General features: G+C 39.0%; 1 protein-coding gene across 1 annotated transcript in view; it reads right to left on the bottom strand.

Moving 5' to 3' along the window:
* snx29 (sorting nexin 29) overlaps positions 1-27,488 on the bottom strand; it is an 80,036-nt gene continuing 52,548 nt past the window's right edge. Inside the window, exons 19-21 of the mRNA XM_047817737.1 lie at positions 16,758-16,898; positions 7,381-7,520; positions 1-1,313 (exon numbers count right to left, since the gene is read on the bottom strand). Of these exons, the coding sequence (XP_047673693.1) occupies positions 1,190-1,313; positions 7,381-7,520; positions 16,758-16,898 (405 nt within the window). The 3' untranslated portion in view covers positions 1-1,189. The remainder of the gene's footprint in view (positions 1,314-7,380; positions 7,521-16,757; positions 16,899-27,488) is intronic.

Here is a 27,488-nt window from a genome sequence, read left to right on the forward strand (position 1 = left end):
TTATTTCTACTGATTTATTCATTTTGCTCTTTTCACTGGTTTAAGGCTGGCAGCTCTGCTTCTGCTGATATAAAGAAAACCACCGAGTCTGCTAAGTACTGCTAATGTACAAAATACTGCAAAACTGATATCCAGTATAAAGCTGCTGTTATGGCACAAGCTACAGTCAGATGGACAGAAAACAAATGTAGGCTAATGCTAATGACGTTACATGGAATACATTCCAATAATGTACTCATTTGAATATGATTTCTTTCATCTTTGTCTACATAATAAGTTTAACAGTCAATAAACAATGACATTGTCATTTGTCAAGTTGAAGTAAAAATAAAAGGAAAATTGCAGTGAGAATATACACAGGCTCATTATTGTGCTCAAACATAAAAATAAACATGATTTGTTCATTCGTTTAGTGGAGCGTCCACTAATGTAATTACAGTTAGTATGCTCCACTGTGCATTTGGCTTTGTGTAACAAAACTCTGGGTCTTCAGGAATAAAAAAAAAGAAGAAAAGAAAAAGATCATAGAAATATCCCAAATCATGATAATTCAGCCTCTCCACTTCCACAAGAGAGGCCACATACATTCAGGACCTCAGGCAGCATATTCATTTTCATGACTTTTTGATATTGTCCTCTAGAATCTATCCAGTTTTTTTTGATGCATCATTAACTATGTAGCATTTATACAATGAAAAATGAAAAGGATTGTATTTGCTCAGCTATTAAGCCATTACGTGTAAGAGTACAGCAATACATTACTGTGTCCAACATACAGCATAGCAGAGTAACAAAACATAAAAAAGGGTATTTCCCCTTTATTTTGGTCAAGTTGAGTATAAGGTCATGTGCAAGTTACTTCAAATTGAATCCACAACTTTCTATAAAGCATCAACAGGGATTTTAGCAAGAATTACGTCCTTCTTTCTTCTGATGAAGACAACCAGGCACCGTAGTAACAGACAGCTCCACCACACGACTGACAGGTAAACAGAAAAGTTCTCTGTCAGACTGCAGTTCCTCCACTTGTCTCAACTCCATGTATATCCAGGATAGAACAGGTGGGGAAGTTTTATAGGATTGAATCACAGTTCTGAAGGTTAAGACAACAGACCTGTTGGAATCCATAATTCAGAGTTCAGGTCTGAGGTCAGTATCTGCTCTAAGTATACAATGTGTGATTAGAAGGTTAAAGGTCACCACTCTGGGGCTCAGGGTTACGAGCATCACGACCAGAACTACGACCCAACCGGGGAAAACGAGATGTCTTTGATCGTCCTGTTTTACTCCCGCTCTCGGCAGCAGGAATGTCCCTGTGGAGAAAAGAACACAAGCAGAGTTGATGCTCATGACATTCAGCCTGTCATAGTGGATAAACAACACTGTATACTGTGAAAGACTTTACATTGGACACTTTCACAATGCACCTGATGGATTATCCTGAGCTCAAAATGCAGTGGTGCATTACTCCTCATTATGAGGAAACACAGTAGAAGGTGCAGTATAAAAACAGAATAATCTCTTATGAGCATGGGTAAATGTTTATTCAGAAAACAGGTAGTAATAGAAACAACATGAAAGGGCCATTCAGTTATGCTATTTATAGTCAAACTATTCTAGCATAATGAAAGCAGAACAAACATTAGCCATGCAGACTAATAACAGTCATCAACACTGTTATTTGTGAAAAGGAAAGTCGACAATTAAACACATCTGAATATGCTACTGGATATGGTCTGTAGAGGCTGTTTAGCTAATCGTTTTAACTTGTTGAGCAGTGTTTCTAAAAACTAGACTTGCGTCTCGTTAGATAATTAGTTCATTTAATAAATGAGTGCAATAAATGTGGAAATGACATATTTACAAAGGAACCCATCTTTAAAATGCATAGCATGGATGAGCTGGCAGTTCAGCTGACAAAGTTGATGCTGGCACGGAAGCTCCTTCTAGCTTAATGATGGATGGACTATGTGATGCCTGTAGCAGCCTCTAGGAGGTTTTTCTGCCATATTCATCTCCTGTCTCATCAGCATCTGAAAAGGAATCTGTTTTGGCACCTTTGAGCCAGCATTGTACTGCTGACATCTACCAGTCTGACTACTAGCCGAGTGGGACGACACAGTGATGTGTGACCCATGGCTATGCAATTTTTTAGTATTTTTTTTATTATATACTGCAAATCACAACAGGACAGGTTAAAGTTCTGGGTATATAATACATGTTTGTTATTTGTTTGTTCTTTTTATTTACTTCAGCTTCAGAAAAAACACGTGTGATCTACCAAAGAAACAATTTGGTTCAGATAAAAGCTGTAATTTTTTTCTTAATAATTGGGGACCATCAACCCTCCACCAGATCAATATGAATATTTAATTTACACAAAGGGCTAATAAAAACCAGTAGAGACACAAACACTGCGCTATAGTGTTAGAGAGCTTCGACATTACCTCACTCATTGGCTGCCATGACAACCACACTACTCATGAACCAAGATCTATTGACCATCTAAGAAAATCTTACTCCCTTTGTGATTGTGTTTGTGCACGCGCACGCACGTGTGTGTGTGTGACGCTAAGGCAAGGCAGGAGATCGTAAACAAAGGATGAACTACAATGTCAGTTACAATAAAAATCCATTTGAGGTTTGAGGCTCAATGACAGGTACGCACACTGCTGTATGGCTATTCTTTCTAAATACACCAGCACAGTCCTCTGCAGTCAGATGAGCATATCTGAGAGAATGAGGGAGAAAAGAGGACAGACAGAGATAAAAAAAAAAAAAATAAAAAAAAAAACAGAAGCGCACTGCTGAGTAGCTTTCAATCAAGCCTGAACAGCAGGGAGAAGTTAGACGCAAGTAAGTGGGGTACTGCCTTCTTTCACACATACACTTCAATCTATACATCCATCTCAGAACTCTCATACACACACGTGCACACTCACTCTCTCATACACAAACGGTCTCCATTCTCACATACGCATACACTATTCAGTCTGTCCCCACAGAGATTGGCTGAGCTAAATAACAGCTCCTCACTGAGCCATTACATAACCCTTCAGGACACAGCTCCAGCTCATCCTTTTACCACAAAGCGGCTTTGTCTGATTTTTGTACACTGGTGACATTTTAAAAAGAAATCAAGGGGAAAAATGTCCTCTAGCAAATGATTCCATTTGAGCAGATGGAAGGAACAGTGATGGTCCAAATCAGCATCCAGGTTTCTACAGCTTAACTCTTAGTGGTGTTCAGCCTTCAAAGAGAGCATATGTGAAAACAATGACGAGAACAGAACTACTTATGCAGCTCAGTGCAAAAAGGGGCCAGTCAGTTGTGTGTGTGTGTGTGTATGCATATCTGTGCTGTGAACAGGACATATATATTATCTCTCTCTCCACTGGGAAATGTTCAATGTTGGTGTGTAGTTGTTAAAAATACAAATGGATTTGAGGGTTTGATTCATGCAAATTTAAGGATTTGATTCATGTTGGTTAATTACTGATGTTCCTTGAATTTGGCTGCATGGTCGTTGGGTGGCTCGCCAATGCACAAGAATGCTTCTAATACATACAAGAAAAGTAAGCTGGACCAAGTTAAAGTGAAAAGTGTTTACTGAAGATGTTCTGAGTTAAGTTCCAGAAGACAGCAAAGGTACTGTCTGTGTGACCAGACTTTATACCTGGTAACAAATGGCCTTCAAACAATAGACAGATACAGTTGGAACCATCTACTGGAGAACTTACAATGGACAGGACAGAAGGGACATCCTGTGTATTGATCAGTTCATTGCTTCACAGACAGGCCATTATGTTAAGTACAGGCGGGGCACAGGCACAGTGTAATCAGTCGTTTGGTTCCCCCTTTACAGTTATATGTAAATTACAGGTGGGGCATACAATAGGAACATCAGATGTTGATTGCAAATGAATGTTAGGCTTGATTATGCATGAAAGAACTAGAAAATCCTTACATTACCTATTACCTGTGTGCTACTCTGCTACCTGCTATTTTGTCTTCACGATGCCTTACCTGGTGCTCTGCTGGACTTTTTTTTTTCCCTCTCTACATTTTTGGCCTCTCCATCATGCTCTCTCATTTCACCTTCTCCCTCCTCCGCTGTGTATTTTTACCATCACACAGACATTTTGACCTTTTTTTTTTTAGTTTTACACTTTCCAATGAAGAGATTTCTAAAGGTAATATAATATATATATATATATATATATATATATATATATATAAAAGAATGACAGAGAAGAAACTTTCAGACTTTTTATCATTAACTACTGTAATAGTTTTCCCTCCCTGTCTTAATATGTGCTGTTTCTGTCTAGACCTCTCTTCCCTCATGCAATACTACAGGTCAGGTTTTTAATTTTCCAACATCCACAAGCAGACAAGTTAATCTAATTTTTATTTAAGATACTGCAGTCATTTACATTTACTTCATGTTACAGCAAATAAAGTGCTGAACTTTAAATGACCACTAACTCGTGTTCTTGTTTTGATTTCATGTTCATTTTCACAGATCACACAAAAAAAAAACACACTACTGTTGTGAGCTGGGACCTGTTTTTTATTTTTTGGTGTGGGTGTTATAAACTGATGCAATGCTGTAGCATTAGTAAAGACAACATAAGCAGTCAACCGTTCATTAAATTCTTTAACATTAGAGATAGTTTACTCGAGATACGATATCCTTGTGATAAAAATCATGTAAACACCAAAGAAGTATCCACCAGCATTGTGAATAAAAAAGCTGAGTGGAAGCTAAGATGTGAGCAGATATTCTGTTAAACCAAGCAACTTAAAAACGGATGGGAGAAAAGGGTTGGTGGATTGTTTTTGTTTACTGCTACATTTTTTTATCAGATTACACGCACTGAAACGGTTCACAAAGTTAAAGCAATTTAACAGAGTTACAGAAAGATGGGTCCACATAGGGTCTAGAAACACTTCTGATCCACGTGTGACACAAACATGATAGGACTAACAAGTAAACAGGTTTGGATGGGTTTACATGCAAAGAAAGCTGTCTATTATTATTATTATTAGCATGAGGGTGTGATTATTTTGGATATTTCCTACATGCCTGCTCTGGAATAATCTTTATGAAGGTAGGAGAATGAATAATGAGCTTTTCTAGAGGTTATGCCAATTTCTGGCTACCACCTTCATAGATTCTTTAAACCATCAATATGCAATTAAAATAAACCCAGAGCAAGTGGACAAGTGTGCCATTACTAATTACTGCACAAGCTGAACTGTGTGCTTGGTGAATTATATATACCTGTACTCAGCAGACATTGAAATGCTAGGCAAGCAAGGTGTGAGCTGACAAGCTATATAGTTTTGATAGCATGAGTACAATGGTTTAAAAGTACAAATGTCTGATTGTGAATGTGAAAAAAATGAACACGGCCCAATACATAAGCTGTTTCTCTCTTAAAAAAAGTCCGTTTTAAAATTTCTCAGTCCTGAGTCATCTTTTCGTCTCATCTAAACTTCCCCTTCTTTAGCTGTGCTAAACCACACAGCTCACAGATGAAGATACCAGGATTAAACACACAAGCACACACGGTTCTATTTCACAACCGTGCCTGCACCCATTGCATGATGGACAACTCACTTTGCTACACTGCTACCATGAGACTGTGCTGTTCAGATTTATTAAAGCAGGTCAGTTCAACAGCAGCATGGATGCAGAAAATGCTCTTGGAACGTATGCAGGCAACATGGCTAAAATATATAGTGAATATGCCAGCAATATAGTAGTTTGACATATGGGGACAAAGCAAAGATTGAAATATTACTAGCTATCTGTGAGGAAATAAGGAAAGGAAAACATGTTGTCTCTGTTATGCTGGGGAAAACAATCTGGTGACATGCTTTCAGTCCAGGGGCATTTAAACTGGAGGAATTTCTGATGGGCATCAGAGAGGGGTGAGATTGAAAATACCAAAAATAAATAACTGTCTCAGACCTGATAACCTTTAAACATTTTGTGTAGGAGGCATTTTGACAATGGAAGTACAAAGTATCACTGCAAATCTATAACAAGTTATTCTGACTGATCTCCTTTACCTTAGGATGTAATGATTCGATACATACAAAGGCACCAGGGTCATGGTTTGATAAGTATGTAAAAAAATAACAAAATCACATGTGTAAATCACATGCTAGGACACTGAATGTCACCAGATCTCACCAGGACTGTTACTAGACACTAAGCTGTTTATCCTTTGCTGCAAAAAAAAAAAAACAACAACATGGCAGCAAGTTAAATGATCTTGAATAGTGAAAATGATCCAATGTTTCTTATTATAAGATTAAAATAAAACAAATAAAAGATTATAAATCCTATCTCCAGATATGTTACTATTTTTAACCTTTAAATGTTCTTTAAATGTTCTAGAAAGAAAGAAAACAATCTGCCAACATAATGCAGAACTTTAAAGATTGCTTAAACGACCCAATATTTAGTTTAGTGTGATCTTCTTATCTAAATATGACTAAATTCAAGATATCACTTGCAGTCATTCGAGTATTTGTCTAAATACAGCGAATCTAACAATACATCAATCCAATACCCTAATAAACATATTTTTCTAATTAGACATTTATTAAACTGCTTTAAAAAGACAGTTAAGATAAACATATACCCTTCATACTGTATCAACAGCAATGAATCATAATGTATACCAGACAATTCCAATTGCAAGCTCTGACCTGATTTTAGTGCATCACCAGAACCCCCCCCCCAAAAACCCTCAATAACAATTCAAAAAGGAAAAAATTCCCATAATTCTCAACCCTCACCTCCTTCACATCCCAGCTGGACCCATCAACGCCTCATTTGGCTCAACACACAAATTACATCAAGCTGAAAACCATTAAATTAGCTCGTCATTTTCAAAGCTGTGCCAAGGATTCCCGTTGAATTCATCCTGATCATTTTGATGAGAGGGAGGAACATTTTTCCATTAATCTCCTGTTTGTAATTGGAGCTGGCTGAGACTCAGTGGACTGACAGTAATTCAGTGATATGCAGCGTGAGAAAAAATGGTGAAGCTGATAGATGGATGGGCCAAGTGTTGGCTCTAAAACAGCATGGAGAATTAGCAAGTGTAATTGGGGAAACAACAGATCCTGAATATAGGATCTTCCTGTATACAGGATGATGGATGATGGGTGATAAACTTATAAAAGTGAGAAGAGAGGCTTTACTGAGAAATATAAAATTATACTGAAATATGATGTAATAAAAACAATCTGGCCATATGTGCATACACTGAAGGTGTGTGTATGTGTGCGTGTGTTTGTGTGTGTGTGTGTGTGTGTGTGTGTGTACATGTGTGTACGTGTGAGTGTGTGTGCACTTACTGGCAGAAAGGCAGCAGCTGTAGCAGTGTTTCCTTGGTAGGGCTGGCAGTGAACTCAGGCAGTGTCTGGATAAGTTTGTTCATCACCATGCGCAGGTAACACTGCAGGTGCTTCCTTCTTTCCTCCACAAACTTGGCATCCTTCATGATCACACATACGCAGACACACGCAAAATAAAGAATGTAGTTAGTGCGTTCCTCTGCGTATTATTAAATCATCACCTCATATGAAACAAGTTTAGGTGGAGAGGGATGCAGGAATGCTAATGAAGTAATTAGGAAGCATAATCTAACTTAGCTTAGCTGTGACGTTTAATGCAGTAAACAAAGCTGTATTTGATGGTAAGAATCTCATCATCTTCATGATAGTTATATTTACTATCCATGGCTCTAGAGACATGAAAGAATAATCCTGTATAGTATCAGTAAATTATCACCTCACTCCGATAATCATCACATGTATGTTTATCACACACACCACAGCAGCTTTTTCTCAATGCAGCAGTTTCTCTGTGAGGGTTTTAATTGCCAAGGGCCATTTAATGCTATATTTAACAACCACCATCATTCACAACTTGACAAACACATGGACAAATCAATCCCACACCCCATTTAAGCATGAATGGGGTTTAGGCACGTTTTGTTACAAAATTATATTATATATAGTTCAAAACAACAGCTGATAAAGAAATGAATCTTTTCAACCTAATGATGTAATAGTGTTATTGTGTTTTACTGCTGTTTTTTCCCTTAAGTGAAGAATCTGGGCAGGCAAAGCAACATCATTTTAAGCATTTCTTGTTTAATATCTCCATGACTGGAACTCTTGAGCGATTTCTCTGTGGGTAGAAAGCATGTAAAACACAGCACCAAAGCAAACATGGCTTCAGAGCAGAAAACCTCACCACTTTATTGGAAGTGGGTTTAATAACTGGAATTATCAGATGGATCAACGAGTGAAGCACAGCCCTCTCTATCTGTAAACAAAAGTATTAGCTTATTCACACAAACAACTGCCAAAAAAGATCAACAAAGTGCTTTGTGACCTCTAATGTCTAGCACTACAGCACCAATCCCAAAAAAATACATTCACAGCATCTTATCTTTGAGTCAGATTTTTTCTCAGTTTTATATGTCAGGCTTTTCTCCAACCTACTCACAGCACACATGTTGTATTCTAGACTAAAAGCTCTTCTAAAACAGGGCACACAAGAAATTTAACAAAATAGCAGCTGGATCATCTGCCTGGAATTCTGTTAAAGCATCTCCAATTTCATTGCCATTTTTCCAGCATTCAGATCACTTCAGTCAGCTTATAGCATACAAACCTTGTCACTGGGATGAACATTTACTGAGACATGTATAAAAGCACATACTGAAAAGATAAGCTGGAGTGAAAGCCACACAAATAAATGTGTCTGTGAATAAGAGTAAGAGTGAGTTAGTCATGTGTACAGTTTTATAAGAGATGGAGAAGAAACTGGGCCAAGCTACTTCTGACTGAAAGAGAAGGTACACAGTGTTTAATCAAAGTTTTTTGGCTGCTTTTCATGTCTGAAATCCCAGGTCCGTCTTACACATCAGGCAAGACACTTTACTTCATGGTACAGCACCAAAAAATAAATAAATAAATAACAGCCACGAGTTCAGCGCACACGCGCAAACCTGCTAATTGCATTCTGATGTAAGATCCGCAATAACACTGTTATCATTAATAATGAATGATAATAATGAAAGCCATAAAAAGGTAACGAGGAAGTTATTATTTGTTCATATTGCCAGCTTAATTGGAGGTTTTGCAGGACATCTCCTCTGTGCATGTAGAAGGAGGTCATATTTAATAATAAATAAAGTCATTCTTGTACAAAACGGTAAGAAAATGTAAAAATAATAATACATATAGAAGTCACGCTGGCCTGGTTTGCAGAACAGAATGCACTCAGAGTGCTGATTAATGAATATTAATGACTGAACCAATGACCTGCATCAAACAAAAGCTATTTAGACCAGCGTTCTTGAATAAAGTGAGACCATAAAAGTAGTTCACACAGGTTTCCCAGCATCTTTTATGTCTGGGTAATGCAGGACACATTACCCATGCATGTTGCATATTCATCCAGTATACATGAGTCATAATTTATTCACTTTGAGTTGTAGAAGCAGGGTTGGGAAACAAGAGTAATAATGAGAGAGGGCTATATCCTCCTGAGGGTGTCATCTTTAATGCAGCGATAATGCTGAGCTCAATTAAGGCTGCTTGAAAACCCCCTGAAAGAAACAAGACACCCAGAACCACTGTCTTCTCTTCAGATGCTTCATTGCACCCTTTATTTCAGCACTGTGACTTTCATAATTCATGAAAGGAGCAACGTGCTTCATAACAGACCCTAATAAACGTGGCACAAGGAAAGTTCTCTTACTTGGACAAAAAGCTTACTAAAAGACTATGTATGTGTGCCTATATAGGACACCTGGTTCTGCACAAGGAATCTGAATAATTCACTGAAGCAAAAGAACAGCTGGACAAGAGATGGACCACCGTCCTGTTGCTGAGATTGGGCCTGGTGCAGAAAACGGTAAGAAATGACTACGCTCATGGGAGGCAGCGCAGAGCTGTTAAACAGTTTAGCAGCACAAGCGTCTCATGAGGAGAGCCAGCAGCAAAACAGCTGTCAGAGACTGTCTGTCATCTTAAAAGGACACTGTAGCAGAGAATGAGCTCTAAACGGCTGGCAATCTCCGTGACTTTGCCTGCAGCCCCGTCCTCGCCCATAGCAATGCAGTTAAGGATTCCAAGACTAGTATCATCCCTTTCACCATCTGTGCAGTACAGCTGCTGTGAAAGATGGACAGATGACTAAAAGAGGTCAAACTGGGGTATGTTTCTTATCCATCAAGACAGCTGAAATAATGCTAGTCATCTATACCTATAAACACACACTGAGAAATTGCAAGAGTGGCTAGGCAATGACTTGGAGCTCTTTGCAGAATGCCAAACTGAACAGGGAGGAAAGTCGAGTATAAGAAGTTGTAGTGTGGCTTCAGAGTTATAGTGAGCTGTGAAAAGTTCTCACTCACTACAAATCAGAACCCTTAAAGAAGTTAACAGCCCTACACTTTCCAAAACATAGGAAAGACAAAAACAAGTGTGCAGCTACTCCATAGCACTTGCTTTAACATACAGGCCAAATTTAACTCAACATAACAGAATGGGACACACTGATCAACAGAGACGAAGCATGACAATGCCTTCCAACACAGTTTGCACAGGTAATTAGGCTCCTTTAGACTCCAGCTATTAAACAGCTTTTGTTGGGATTTGCACTCCCAATGATCAGGCTGAGAACTTAGACAAGTCAGAAGTGTGAATCTAGAGATGCGTGGCAGTATTTCATGCAGATCCTGCATCACAGCATGTACAGATGGCCACACACTGGACCTACACACACACACACACACAAAGTATTCTTATAAATCATACTCATTCTCAGGCAGTAAAACAGCCCTGTATTGTGCTTCTGTAAGGCTATAAGCTTGAAATCTGGGGAATGTCAAGTCGTGTTCATAATTGGATAAAACTTTGCGATTGTGATTATAAAAAAGGTTCTTCAAATGTATTTTGATGAATAATTTCTACAGCCTACATTTGTGATATGTTTTGACAGTATGACCGTCATTTTCATCTATTAAAGACAACACATTTCACTGCTGAAATACAGTTAAAACTTTTATAACATTTAGCTATTGAAAGAATTGAAAAAAAATAAAATTTGAATTTTAAGCTGCCATGTTCTAATTCTTGTGTTTTCAAAACCTCTTGGTTAACAGACCAGAATTTTGGCAGTAGTACAAAAAAAGAGCTTAAAAAATGTGGGCTAATTATCATTTCAATGCAGCTACTCAACTACATACTACATTTTCCCCATTAAAAAGACTAACATTTTTATACAAAGATTTTGTTTCATCACCTGGGAAGCAAGCACATATTTGCAGCTCTACCGTAATGCGGATATTAATATCTGCCCTCCACTGTTTCTTCATTAGTGTCTGAAACAGAAACCTTATCTTTTTTCCCCTTTTACAGTCCTCCAAATGACACTGGTAAAATGTATCCTAATGAAAATCAGTAAAGAGCTGTGAAGAAGGTTAAGCTCTGGAGTTGAGGCAGTGACAGTTTGAGACAGTTCACTGCTTTTTGATCCCATCACTCTTGGTTCTATCAGCCTGAGCTCGGCACGCTGCTGCGATTTGACGAAACACACTTGGGAACATTTAGCGTGTTTGCTGGCCCAGGCCCTAACAAATCAGCTGTTTAGGAGCTGTCAGGACAGGTCTGCATGGAGAGATCTGATATGCCCCAAGCAGACAGGGTGTGAGACACAGAGAGACTGCAGCAGCAAATCATCAGCACATCTCCCCACAGCACACACTCCTATTTCTAGAACAGTCCCAAATCGTGGAACATCACCAGCTTATTCACAACAACAAAGTGGGATTTCCCAGTAGCTGTGAATGGATTTCCAGCAGCACAACTGTGTTGTGAATGTAGTGCATCTAAAACCCTAATTAAATCGAAGTTATTACATTTGCTTTTCAGCATTAATCATACATCCTTGATGTTGATGTACATCCAATTACAGCTTGTCACTGATGACGGTTAATCAGGGTGTTTTTCTGGTGTGCACTAAAACTGGGATTCCACATTTAGCCCAGTTTCATTTGCATTCAAATAATAACTGTGCATCCTGTACAAGAGGACTCAAATCATAACCAGGGATGTTGCTACTGTGGGAGCAAATAAGTACAAGGAGAAGGCTTTTACTGCCAACAGGCTTGTACTAAATTTGGAGATAAGGAAAACTGCTTTAAAAAAAAACCTCAATTATACCTTAGTGTAATGGCTTGCCTTAGCTTGCAGCAAAAGTTGAAGTTTTCATAAAAGCCTATCCTCCCAGTGAAATGACTATTATTATCCTAAAAGAAGTACAGCATGATAGCCTTCTTCCTGCCGTATGTGACTAGCTTTGAGCTGAAAGCAGTAACAGCTTTCAGAAGAAGCCCACACGTGACCACTTGAATGTACTGATGATCTGCAGCATATGAGTACAAAAGATGTGAACGAGCTCCCTATGTATTTCCTCATCATTCATTGTAACCTACTCCACATCAGCTGAGGATTCCACTGAGGGATACATCATCGACGGCTCCCTGTTAAAGGGAAAGAAACAGGAGCTGGACTTTATATATAACATCCTGCAGCTATATGCGTTTGTGTCTGATAAAAATGAATGGAGAAAAAAAGAAAAAAAAACAAGATTGAGTCAGGGGACAAAATTGCTATATAATCTGATGTTCATGAGCTGCTGGGTTGCCCTGATGATCCCATAAAAGCAATTCTCAGTCAGTGCTGTGACGAGGCTGGTGTATTCTACTGCACTGAGGTGTATTTGTGTCACCACACAGAGAGGGGTTTTCTTGGCAGTGTGGCACACTGATGAGCTGACGTACACACTTCCACAGTCCCAGCAGTACTTTGCGCATAGCTACAGTGATGTGCGTCAGACAGCCTTCAGTCGGATGCTGATTGGTTGAACTAAGGAGGTGTGTCTGGTTTCATACGCGGATACATTGTAATAGGACGTTAAGAGCAATCTTCCATGGGTTCTATCAGTTTCAGAGTAATATTGCTAATGAATCTTTAATCTGACAAACCCTGTACTGCTCTAATACCATGAAATAATGAGCACAAATCATCTGGAAAGATGATGATATGCAGCAAGATAAGAGAGAACAGGAAAGGTCAAAGGCTCCATATATCTGCATACAGTAAGTACACTGTTTTTATATACCAAGATACAGCTTGGATAAAGCTACAATAGATTTGTTAAGCCTCAAGCAAGGACTGGAAATTTCCCCTAAATTGGGATTGTCATGGAAACTTATAATTTTATATTTGATACTAGAGCATACAGGATTCATAAATATTAGATCCTAAATACTAAATCTAGAGCTACAGAAAGCAACATCACTACACGGCTAAATGCACCGTCAAATAAAATAGATTTTTTGTTTTTAATGCAGGGGTATTCTCTGAACAAAGACAAATATTCATACCTTTTCTAACAGGCCTTAAAGCTTTTGTTTGCGTGCGCTTTGACATGACAAGTAAATCTTTTTTTATTGAGGAAAAATGCAATCCTGAAGAGACACGTACAGAGAAGCAGGGCAGAAAAACTGCTGCACAAAAACAGAGCAGTCGGTTCAGCGGTCTCTTCATGAAGGAGCACACCATCAGCACCAATCATTCTTGTTCATACACTTATGTAAATATTGTGTTTTTAAAAGTCAGTTGAGAATCAGTCTGAAGAAGATCCAACTTGGAATGGATCATTTTTCAGAATTTAATATTAAAAGAAGCCTTGCTTCAGCCTCACTCACAGAGCCCTCTTGACCTTGGAGGATCTGTCAGGAGAAGAGGCTCATCCAGGACAGATTATTACATGGAAGAGAAGGACTAAGGCACGCTCTATAAAGCACCACTGATTAGTGCACACAAAGGGCAATCAGGAAAAACAATAAGTCTAATCTCAGTGGTCTGAATGAAAACCAACAAAAACACAGTCGTGGTTAAAGCTCCAGTGCTGCCTGTCTGTATGTCATTTATGCTTCTTCACCTACTCTATTGCTCTCAGGGCTTCTACTGTATACTGCAGTCAAATTTGCATGTCAAAGTTCCTGCCAAGTCTTTAGCATCAAGCGGTTAGCAGCACTTCTGCACCGAACACCAACTATGGAAAGGGAATCTGTGCTTAGTGTAGATTTTCTCCTTTATAAAATGAAAAACTATCATCAGGCATGTCAGTGTGAGGTCAGCACCTTGTAGCAACTCATTTTTCCCATATGGAATTTAGAGTAAACAGTACAATGCCACAAAACTTTGTTCTAACTAAGTAACATAAGTGCTAAGACCTGCTGAGCTTAAAGCTAAGGGAAACACACGGCTTCAGGCGGTTAAGCCAGTTCTGATCTTCACACACCTGCCACAAGTTGACTGGCTCTTTTGATTGGCCCTCCTTGTGCTTAGTTTCTGATGAACCAGATTTCCTTCTCTGAAAAAACTACCCTTGAGCCCGTGAGCAGAAGCCACTAGGTCTAACGCTCTCAGAAATCACAAGCAGCAGAGGAAGGAGTGCCTTGAACCAATTACTATTCACCAGGTCAATTGATCTTCAAAATAAAGGAAGGAAATGAAAAGGCAGAAGAGGAAGACAGTTCTGTCCAAGCCACGTGGCCTCATTAACACATGCATGCTGCTTCGCTGCTGAGGCTCAGGGGCAGAGCGTCAAAGGTTATCCAAACCAATCTGCCCCCTTTAAACACTGAATATAAGCCTGACAGAGCAGAGATGTGGTGCAAAAAGCACAAATGCTTCACTTGGATGGATTCAGGCAGTGAATAAATAATACTTTAGGTCACAGAATGTCAAGTTTTTATAATCCCAGTCTCTATGACCATAAACCAAGGCACTCTGTCCTAAAGGACCAAAAAAAAGATATCTGAGAGCAGTGATTGGACAGAATCATCTGATTTTCATCTTCTTATAATTCTCTACAGCTCCAGTTCAAAATAACACCCTTTATTCGGACATGAAGATTGCTTCGGATGTCAAATCACACTTAGCATCAATCTTAGTCCCATCCTGACACAAAAAAAGAACCTTGATTCCAGGGCAAATACAACATCCTGACATAAACACCACTCCAAATCTGAGAGTGCTTCATGTACAAGGTTACTGTAGAACAGTGCTGCAAATAACCACAAAGCAACAGCAGGATTTCAAGCTGTTATTTGAAGATTTAATTTTTTTTTTTTCAATTATTAGATGCCTTCACCCTATTCTTCAATAAAAACTGCAATAAGACCCAGAGGGTTTTAAAACCTGTTACCTGTCGCCCCCCCATTTTCATGATTTTCACCTAGATGACATACCCACATAAAAAGTGGTACAGCTCCCATATACTTTGACACACAGAGGTGAGCTTGGTCTCATTGGAAAGAAGAGAGTCTCTAGTTTCCGACACAAGTGTCAGCTTGATTCTAAGCCTTACTGACACAGAGTTATAGAGGCTAGAATGGAGGGTGTTTATTTCCGTCTGAGTTGTTTACCTGATAAACTGATTACATACATTGCTGTATTTAATTCTGGTTGGTAAACAACAACTGAGGGCCATAGCCACATGTCTTGGCTTTCACCAAAAAAAAAATGAAGTCAAAAGACTCAAAAATGGATTTTATATGAATATTTTTCTATGGACATGTCCGTCTGTTCAGGTTTTTCTTGTTTATTTTTTTTACTGTATAACTTTGTATAAAAGGACTGCATGCTTAGTTCAAAAGTCCTATAACAAAGAGAACCCCTCTGCCTATAACTCTGTTTTGAAAAAATGCCTGTAAACTGACACCCTGAGGTGTGAGAGTGTGAAACGTTCGAGAATTGCGCAATAAAGCTGAAAAAAATTAATATGCGCACGCTTATTGCACAGCCCGAACTCACCAGATGTATCATGTTGCATCTCGTTGGAATCGTCTCCTTATTGGCTAAAGAGCTATGATGCTCGCGAAACATCAAATCGCTACTGGACGGAGCAAATGTCAGTCAAAGGGCGGGTCACCCACATAGCATGGAGAGACCTCATTGGCTTCTTAGCTGCCTATCTCGGCCGCACAGGCACTGGTTGGCTCATGCGAGGGCTTGTTTGCTTCGTCACATCCTCGACTACAAATCTGACGCGTTTTGAAATTTTGGTATGTGTCCAATGAGACGTAGGAGTCCAACAAAGGGCGGAAGTGAAGCTTCGTGTTCAGTTTCCGGTCAAACACATAATTCTTGTGAAGCGAGCAAAGCGTTTTGGATTAAAAGGATTACATTTTCAAGTTTTTTGGACTCTCGGGGATTTTTACAAGCATTTGTTTTGGAAAATACATTAACATTAGTGACAATGTGAAGAAAGGGAAATTTAAAGACCAGCGTTTAAAAGTGAGTAAACAGATCGAACTAGCGCCACCTAGTTCAATTTTCTATCAAATGGTTAAATTACTATAAATCATATTATGCTGTGTGTGTGCGCTTAATAAAATCCTGAGAGTCTAAGCTTTCAAACAGTATATAATTTAACCGTGTATTTAGAGGATTTAATGCTTAAAAGTTACAATGAAGTTACAATGAATTTGATGCATTTTCGCCTCCTAGCGGTGGTGGCTCGGTACCGAGACGCAGGCCTCTAACAGGTTTTAAAGCAGGAGACAGAGTCTGGAAAATAGTGAGAGCATTGAGAAAATTTGGCATTGAGTGTTTGAGATTTTTGTGGCTGTATTTACCTTGTTTCCAATGGCTTTTTTAGGGGGAAAGCTAAAGGTGTTGACCAGGGGAAACTTGGCTCGCAGGTGATTGTGCAGTGCTCTGAACTCTGCATAACGCCGGTAGACATTCCACTCGTTGTCCAAGATCCGGATGTACACCTGAAACATAGAATACGCAATGAAAATGTCTCAAATTGCTAGTCAGCAACATCGGAATACATGGTACCTTGGTTTACACACTACTTTTCCTATTCAACAGCCTTGATTTAGCCTGGGTGTCTTGGTCAGGCAAACACATGGAAGTGTGGAAAAGTGTTTAACATGGGCAAGTGAACAGCGTGAAGGAAAGGGTCAAGGGAGGATGCTGAAGCTATTTCCACACCTTCATCTGTTCCTCTCCTCTCTAGACCCTGTAGTCACACTCGAATTAACTGAGCAGGCCCTTTGATCACAGCAAGATCAGACACAGCATGTCCACTGGGTTTGTGTGTGTGTGTGTGTGTGTGTGTGTGTGTGTGTGTGTGTGTGTGTGTGTGTGTGTGTGTGTGTATAAGGAGTTTCACATGAAAGTGTGTGTGCAAAGAGCAAAAATCAGTAGAAACAGAATTTCTTAAAGCCAGCACTGAAATTTTAGTTGAACGCTTATGACAACAACATACAAATATTTTAATATTCAATGAGTTGAACAGCTAAATTATTTAATGAAATAATGAATTTAATTAAAAACCTTTACATTAAATAATTCACAGGACAGGTCAACAGATAAAGAGCACATGAAAGCTTTCCATGTACTTCACACAATACCCAGCAACGTGGATTCATAGTAACAGAAACTGATCGAAAGCATATTTTTATAATTGGTTTCTAAGACTAAAATAAACAGTACAGCTGATGCATATGTATGAATTTATTTCTAGAACAGACTTTGTCATTTTGCCCACCCAACAGGTTTCATTTAGAGGGAAAGCAGCCAACAAGTGCTGAACATATGCTGGATCTGTTGAAAAAGCAACTCAGGTGGCTCGCTCATGAATCTGCTAGAGTTTAGAGTTTACAAAACTACCTCAAGTATGTGTGTGTGTGTGTCAAACATGAACAGATATATATATATATATATACGTATATGTATATATACGTGTGTGTGTAATATATATATACATACATACACACACGTACATATACATATACGTATTATATATATATATATATATATATATATATATATATACACATATATAATGCTTTTAAAAAATTAAATGGCTTTTAATTTTAAATGTAAGAACAAGGCAAAAAAAAAAAAAACCCTAATAATTCTGTCCTGTGTTCTAGTTAACCAGCATTGTGGGAAAAAATATTTCCGTTGTATATACAAGCTGCTTCTCTGGATTAATTAAGAATGTAATTAGTCCTGAACAGACATGGTATCTGTTATCAAAGAAGACATTCAGATGCTGTGATAAACGCAAACACAAAAATCCTGACAAGCACAGATGCACAGGCTCAACAGGAGAAAATCAAATCACAAAGCCATGGTGTATTAAAGCAAATACATTCACGCTGAGGTGGCCTCATTAGAATAAATATTTATGGCAACAGAGATCAGACTCCAGGGCAATCACTCTTCTCTGTAATTGAAAATTAATTCTTTTGTCATTTTCAAATAAAAGACAGGAGGAGGACCATGGCTCGCTGCACCACTGGAAACTGACTCAGTGTTGACATAAAAAATATCACTAAATGCAATATTGTCTCTTGTAACACTTGCTAAAATGTTGGAACAGGTCCAATGTTGGAATAGGTCCAATGTGAGGTGTTTTTGCATCAAAGAAGTGATGACTTCCTCACAAATGCCATACACGGAAAATGTAAAATCAAAGCACAGGAAAGAAAACATCTTTATTAGACACGTAATATCTGGTCACACAAGTCGTATGCAAGGTTAATGAGTGTTTAAATAAATTTGTTTAAATATGTTAGATTCATTTGTAATACAAATTTGCTTGACTATAGACACGGAACATCGTTTTTGCAAAAGTCTCGATGAATCATTAAACATGATAGTGGCTCTGACGGCATTTATCTTTTTTGAAGAAAGGAAAGAAAAAAAAACAATAATAGAGAGGCAAAAAGAGCAGCCACAGTGAATGATTCACAGTAAAAGCAAATGTCAGCCTGGAGGAGGATGCAAATATTTTGCCCAACCATGAAGGCATTTACAATATCTCATTATATCCTTATTGAAAGTGGAAGTGCACCTCACCAGGGGACTGAGATAGGGAAGAGTGTCATTTTGCAGAGACACACATATGCATACACACGCACATGATTTTATATATGTGTATACATCATGAGCAGTCGGTCCACACGATGCACAGCTGAAATGGAAGCATGCTGGGTTTAAATGGAGCATGGCAGGATGTCTAACTGGTGGTGTCCAGCTTTGGGGTCTGACCGATTCCATTTCCAGAGGTACCACACTGAGATGCCTCCTTCTCCTCTCACCAGGGAACTCACATTGCCCTATAAGGACATCACATATATTCATGCCTTAGCACATGAGACACAAGCACAGCACAAGCAGCAGGGCTGGAACTGGACCTGTCAGTGGAAGGATGAGAAATGACTGGCTGGGTCCTGAAGATCACACTGAGTGCTTGCTACAGTGAGAAGACACTCAACGTCAAACTTGCAGGGTTTATTTCAACCTGTCTAAGTCACAGAAGGTTGCAGAGGTAACGGAATAGTACTGTCAGAAACTATTTTTGGTCGTGACTAGTTCCTGTCTTAACAGGTGCGCCTTTTGGCCAAGATCCTGGTGGAAATCTTCCTCTAGATGGCTGGCGTCTGTTTCACATTGATTCTTTTGTGTGCTTAATGGATGTCTGGTCTCAAACGGAGCAGAGAATTGGCACCAGTAGCACAGCTTAAAGAATACACTCACCTGCACAGTGTAATTACAGCAATTCTACAGCCAGACTCTTTGTATAAATGAATAAGGGGCTGCAAAAAGAAATGTATACCCTTAGAATTTAACACCTGAGCCAGGTTAACGTTCTCCTTTACAAATATACAGGGACTCAACATTTGGCAAAATAGCCAGAAAATTTCAGGAGCAGGAGAAGGGAGGGAGAGAGAGAGAGAGAGAGAGAGAGAGAGAGAGAGAGAGAGATGCAAGAGAGAAGTGGGAGCAATAAGGATTGAGGAGGGACTCGTTAATTAGAAATATTCAGCAGCAGCATCTGTCACCTGTGTGCAAAATGGAGAAATTCTCAGGTGATGGAGCGTGTGTGTGTGTGTGTGTGTGTGTGTGTGTGTGTGTGTGTGTGTGTGTGTGTGTGTGTGTGTGTGTGTGTGTGTGTGTGTGTGTGTGTGTGTGTGTGTGTGTGTACACTCCTAATGGCATTTCATTTCTGTGCAATATTAAAAAATACCAGACGCTCCAATATAAAAAGAATCCAGGAGAAATTTCGAGCAGAATTGTGGGATGAGGCAGTAATAAAATCCATCATCATCCAAAATTCTCAAAGGAAAACCAGGCTAACCAATCAACATTAATCAAAAGGTTGAACATGACAGAATGACCTTATCTGGCCTCTTTAAAAACATGTAAACAAAAAGGCAGTAACAGTAGTTGGCAGCTGTGTTCTGATGTACAAAAGTATAACAAGAACTTACAGCAAGTTCTAAAGAGCGATAGGGGAGAGGCGTACATGACCTTTCTGTCCAGCCGTTATTGATCTCACTTGTTAAAAAGACCTGAAATGTAATAAAGTCACCTCGCTGTAGCTGCTAGATACCTGATCCTAAAGCACCAGCCGGGCTGTCCGATCAGATGCCGGGTGAGACAGACTGTTCATGAGGGAAATGATGGAGGAAGAGGAAATGTGGAAAAGTGACAGGAGACAGCTACAGAAGCACATAACATCTGATTGGCCCATAATCACTTGAAGTCCAGGTGAGCTCGGTGAGGACATGTATACACGACAAGGAAGCCGATTAGTGTCTGAGCTTCACTGAGGTGATCATTAGAGGAAGTGATAGCTGCTGACAGTGGCTGAATTTAGAAGGAGAAGTAAAAGATGTGATTGCCACCAACTTGTGTTTATGTTACAAGAGGGAAAAGGCAAGAGAAAAGACAAACGTCTGCATGCATGGATCATTATTACTAGGAGCCCAGCATGGAGTCATTGGGAAGGAGGAAATGTTCTGATTTATTTTGACAGCTCACGCAGAGACAACAATCAAAAGGTAAATGAATGCCATGCACCATTATTTTATATGCACTGCTATTTATTTACAGAACAGTAAAGGAAAGGCACTGTCACAATTTCTGTAATAATACTAACTTCCCGAATAAAGAGCTGATTATTTAACCAATAGACGTGCGGCAGTTATAAAATCGAGAAAAAAGAGAAAGCAAATATATTTATAACACTAACTGAGTGAACTTTACACAAGAGCGCTAAGATTTATGTGAAGGATAATTAAAAACTGATTTACAGTCCAGAGAAAGCTGTCTAAAATGCCCATGTATGTGGTTTATACAAGAAAGGGAGATGTTTTCTGCCAATGTATCTCTCATTCTCTAAAGCTACAAATATTTAAATATATGTTCCAAACCACATACATCCAGCGGAGAGGAGAGATAATGAGGCGAAGAGAGGAGTGGAGAGGTGATGAGGAGATGAGAGGAGACAAGAGGAGAGGAGAGGAGAGGAGAGGAAGAAATGAGAGGAGACAGGACGAGACGAGAGGGAAGGAGAGGTAATGAGGCAATAAGAGGAGAGGTGATGAGGAAAGGAGAGGAGAGAAGAGGTGATGAGGAGAGGATAGGTGAGGAGAGATCGAGGAGAGGATTAAATGAGAGGAGACGGGACTAGACAAGACGAGAGGGAAGGAGAGGTGATGAGAGGAGAGGTGAGGAGAAAATGAGAGGAGGAGAGGAGAGACGAGGAGAGGAGGAAATGATAGGAGACGGGACTATACAAGACAAGAGGGAAGGAGAGGTGATGAGAGGAGAGGTGATGAGAGGAGAAAAGGAGAGGAAAGAATGAGAGGAGAGGGTTCGGAGAGGAGAGGTGACGAGAAAATGAGAAGAGAGGAGAGAAAATAAGAACACAAGAAAAGAAAAGAAATAAGTGTAAGTGAATAGCTGCCTCTTCCCCTCAGCCTCTCTACTTGTGAGTGGGGTTTTAGTGCCAGTGAGCTGCTGCGCTCTCATCCATATGAATGAGCAGTGTGTGTTGGCCGCTCAGCCACCATAATGAGGATGAACAGGAGATCATCCCAGCTTTGTAATGAGAGCCAGTTTAAAAGGTTAAACATTTGCAGTCTCTCTCTCTCTCTCTCTCTCTCTCTCTCTCGCAGTTAACAAACTACAGATGATAACTTTTCATTTGTCACCATTTCCTGTCTCCACATGAAGCAGCCACGAGGCTCTGATTTGCATTAAAAATACATAGAAATGTTCGTCAAAAACAACAATGGTTAAAATAATTAACAGTTTTAACATCATATGATTTTTGGCACCCTTATAAATTATAGGAACAAAAAAAAAAATCATGTTACCATTTACATGAACAGAAGTGTTTAGAAACTCTTAATTGGTCCATCACTCCTGTTTCACTGGGGAATAAATATGAGGTGACACAGAGGTCAATTTCCTTAGTCATTCATCAACATGGGGAACATTAGAGAATACACAAATGAAATGAGACAAAAGTGTGCTGACCTTAATAAATTAGGCAGTGGTTATAAAAATAGCTACACATCTGAAAATGCCATCACTGTTAGGGTAATACTTAAGACGACCAAAGTTGTAATGCATCAGCCTGGGAGACGACGGCCCCAATGATTACAGTTGGAGAATTTTGGCATTTTGTGGCCACCAAATCTCCAAATCTACACTATACCCATGACATCACAACAAAGTATTCTGAAAATAAATTTAAATTGAAGTTCACTAGTTACTATTAGAACTGAAAGCAAGTTCTATAGTCATATGAGACATGACAGAGCTTTTACTGAATCAATCTGGAAATAAAAGAAAGGTTGCTATACAAAACATAATGTAGGTTATTTGAAAATGAACGTTGGTATCTTTGTGTTTTATGTTGTTTCACAGTATTGACTACTGGCCACCAAAAGGTTCTGAGAACCTTGTTAGGATACATGGTGCTCTTAAATAAAAATCTGGCTGGTCCTGCTAAGAAGCTACCATTGGGTCATGGATAGATCTTCCAGCAGCATCTTACACAAATGAGTCAAAATATCTAAATCCACATGAAATGCTTCAATGGCCCCAATCACGGCCACTGACCAAAATCCAGCTGAACACCTTTTTTGCTTACATGAGAGGATGAAGGTCTCTGAAGGACATGGAGAGCTTCTGTCAGATAGTTCTGATACTCTCCAGTCTCATCTTGCTTTCCAGGAGATGAATGAATGTTATGTTGGTTAAAATAAAGTTGCACAAAGTGTGCAGAGGTTCAATTATTTTTGCTAAGTCCCTTTTATTCTATTGGAATAAATTTACTACTAAATCTGCCCATATTTTTTGTATCCTATTAAGCTAATTACCCACAAAGATTTTATCAGAACTTTTTTATCCATTACATTTTTTTTGTCCACTTTCTTGAGAAATTTCCCCATTGTGGGATGAATGAAGGAATATCTTATTTTATCTTATGATAGAATAAATTCTTTTACGGAAATTCTTTATAATGAAATTGGCGGGTAGATTGTTCCACTTCCTTTTGGCTCTGCAGGTAAAATCCCAGACAGCTGTAGGTTTTTTTTTTATTTTATGAGGAAAGTGATCTATTACTTAATATGGTCTGATGCGATTGCAAATATCTCACAGTAACATTGAATAATTTGACGAATAAAATAAAGAATGTTTGGAAATTGAATTGTTTGTTTTCACTTCTATGAATACAAAAGGCATGAAGTAGATGTCAGAATAAAATCAAATAAAAAAGTGCAGTATACCTGAGACTTTTGCATAGTACTGCATATATAAACAAGCATATATAGAGTGTGTCAAATTCATGTGTGTGTGTGTGTGTGTGTGTGTGTGTGTGTGTGTGTATATATATATATAAATATATAAAAAGCACATCATTAAATACATGAAGTGTTTATATGTGAGGTAACTGTGTATTGTTAGCACTAGAGATATATAACAGATTTTGTGATTCATTGTACTGTATCTGGCTCAGTTTTGTCACTGTTTCCACATCCTGATTTTGGAAATGGTGTATAGCGTCTGTTCAAGCTAATTAACATGCCTAGTAAATCTAGCTCCAAGCAACACCAGATTATGTCCTCAGTTTGCATGTGCAGTGCAGTAGGTAGTGGGACTCGGCAGCATGCACCACGGCACAGAGATGAGCGGCACCACCAAAAACATCATGTGGACTGCAGCATAATATAAAATAAGTGTACCTAATAAAAATATATAAAAGTAACTAACTGGACTTTAAGGAGCACTCCTGCACTCTTGGAAAGCTTTAACAGTACTTATATACACCTTTCCAGGAAAACCATACACAAAAGTTACAGTTTACACGTACAATTTGTTCTGAGAATGTATGATCCAACCGGAGTGTACAGCAATTTTAAACAAACGTAAATATACATCTGCAAATTTAATAGAGAGTAGCCAGGGTTTTGTGAATGGAAATCTGACAGTCCGGATGTGTAATTTGCTTGTCCAGAGTGTCCAAGCTGGTGATAACAGCAGCATCACTTCGATGTTAAACTTATCTCTAACATCGTTTGTACGAAACTTCAATCAGAAACACCAGGCGCTGTGCAAGAGCCAACACCCGGTTTTCAAATGTTCACGTGCAAAATGCCTGGTGATTAATAATAACCCAGAAATTAGTTGACTCTATTAATAATCAACATCATCATTATACTTGGCATCATCATGACACTCATTATCCTCATAATCGGTGGCAACATGATTTTGAGCATCATTACAGCATAATCTGAATAATATCTGCTAAAATGCATATTCATACTTTAACTTCGTGTCAGAAATCAAAGTTGCAAATGCAGATTCTGTTTCTATGTCATGTGCTAAACTGATTAAGTCAGTCCTGATGTGTTGTGCTGACAAGTGAATCGAAGCATCTGATATTAAAGGCATTTCTGCATTCTCCAGTGAGGGAATGAACAAGACCCGAATCATGAAGCTAGCCACAGTTCCAAAGTGCAGATTTACATCAATTCTATAGATGTGACTGTATACATCCATATACTGTAATATTAGTAGACTGATCATTAAGTACAATCTTATACATAATAACTGCAGAGCATGCATGCAACTGTGCTACATTTCTCTTCTCTCTCGCTCCTGCCCCCCTCCAACTTTTCTCTGCCCCCAAGCCGACACACACATTAATAATGGCACACACTTTTGCTGCCTAGCTACACTAATCATAAGAAATGGCAACTATTTGGAATTCAAATAAACACGCTGAGACAGAAAAAAAGCGAGAATTATGAAATCCCATTAACCTAATAAAAAAGTAAAAACTTTGCTGAGTTGAGGAAGTTTGGCCTCAAATGGCTCACAGCTCCAAGGAAATAACTTGTTTGAAGACTGTGTGAATTTTGAACGCTGGAGCTGCTGTATAAAACCGCCACTGCTGCCAGCCCTGAACTGCCTCGTATACACTAAACCAGACAGACAGACAGACAGAGCTAAAACAGACCTGGCTCAGTCACCACAGAGGGTGCATACAAAATGTATTAGCTAATTATAACGTCCTTCATGGCTGAGTCAGGTGTGTTTAAAGAGGGTAACACCCCTGGTGTATTCAATACTCCCTCCATTAGCAGGCAATCAGGATTCTCTGTCTTTGCTTATAAGGTTTTAAAACTAATGACGGAAGCATTTGGGTTGCATTGAGTCAGTTGGCCCTAATCAGCATAGTCATCTGAAAAAGCTTGGGCGCCTGGTCTGCCTTGTCAGAATCCCCTAATAAATCTCTGTCTCTTTGCTGTGGGAATCCATTCAGAAAGAGTATCTTACAAAGTCAAACTGACACTAACACTAACAATGAGGCCTTTGCACAAGTTTCACACTTTGTATTTCTGCTGACAGTCACACACAAGACAAACCTGGTTAGGAAGGTCATGAAGAGCAGCCTCACTGTCAGAGGATTAGACCGAGTATTCCTTTGACAGATTCATTACACCCTCTTTTTTAATAACCTTTTCCCACTGAAATTCCATAAGCTTCAGCAAGTGCTTTCACAGCAGCTGTTATATTTTTTCATTATGTGACAATAAAGGGAGGATGAGAAATTCCTCACAGCAAAACAAAGCAGCTGCAATATAACTGACAATCAGTTACACTCTTTCTATAGGCACCCAAAGTCATTTGGATCTTATTTTCGCACACATAAATTCAAGGCTGGAAATTCTTCCTGTGGGACATGCTCCACTTCTACGTGGTTTCACTAAAAAGAATTTCCGACCTTGTCTACACAGCCAGTGCCGCCTGGCCAGCCACAGAGACTTCCAGCATCCCTAAGGACAACCTTCAGCCTTAGCCATCTCAAGGATAACCTTTTTCCTCAAAAGAACCCTTTAAATGTAAACACAAATTAAAAGGGTGCTTGAAGTCTCTGATTAGTGCTCATGCTGAACAAAAGGAGGGCCCTGAAAAGACACATTCTTGACCACGAATGATTTGCTAGACAGCAAATAGCACTTGTCTAAATACAGTAGATAATCCTGTGACATCTACACAATAAGACATGTTCAATAGATAATACATGAACCACATGTCCTTTCTCAGGCAGCAAAGATTCAATCAGAGAATAAAAGGTGCTCCACCAAGACAGACCCATTACCTCATCAGATGGTCTAATATATCTTTCCAAAAATAAGAAAGCAGCTAATATAAACAACCTTAGAACAATGTTTGTGCTCTTTAAACTCTAAGCAAGCATGAAGCTAGTCACTGCAGCCTAAAGACACAAATTAAATAAAAGGCAAAAAAGCGTTTTGCAAATGAACTTAAGACCGGTCATGAAGCAGATGACCAAAATGACAGAGGAAATGGCAACAGTAGTGTTTTATAGCTTTTACAGTAGTTTTGGACTTCATATTCATTCATTTCCAACATCTTTAGTAACAGCTATCACAGGAACGCTGAAGAGAGGTGGGAATACACCCGGGACCGAACAGGTACAATGCCTACACCTTCACACGTAGGGACAATTCAGTGTAGCCAAACCACCATGTTTTAGAAAGGTAACTTATAAACCCATATTAAACCCACATGGCATAGCCAGAAACACTAACTTTTGGTAAGGACTGAACCTGGAACCCTAAAGCTGAAAGATGATAATGCTGTCCATTCCACCATCTTGAAAAGCTTTATTGACTTTTATTGCCCTGTTTAGGAGATAAATCGGAAAAGCCATCAGTGTGAAACCACAAAAAATTGACCTTGTTGCTAGAGTGATTACAGCAAGAGACTTAGGGGAATAAAGTAAATAAATTAAGCACAGACACAGTGTGAGGCTTACCTACCTCAGCAGTTAATCTACGCTACAGAACTGCTTTGCTTGAATAATGCCTAATTTAGGCCGTCCTTAAAAATATTCTTGTTTGCCGTAACCCGACCGACCCTGTCGATTTAGGACAGACTCAAATTTTTTTTTGTTGCTTCAAGTCCGTCTGACTTGCCGGTTGTAAATTTGCATTAAGACTAACCAATTTTATTTT

The sequence above is a fragment of the Tachysurus fulvidraco genome, chromosome 8, assembly GCF_022655615.1.
Source record: "Tachysurus fulvidraco isolate hzauxx_2018 chromosome 8, HZAU_PFXX_2.0, whole genome shotgun sequence".
NCBI lineage: Eukaryota > Metazoa > Chordata > Actinopteri > Siluriformes > Bagridae > Tachysurus > Tachysurus fulvidraco.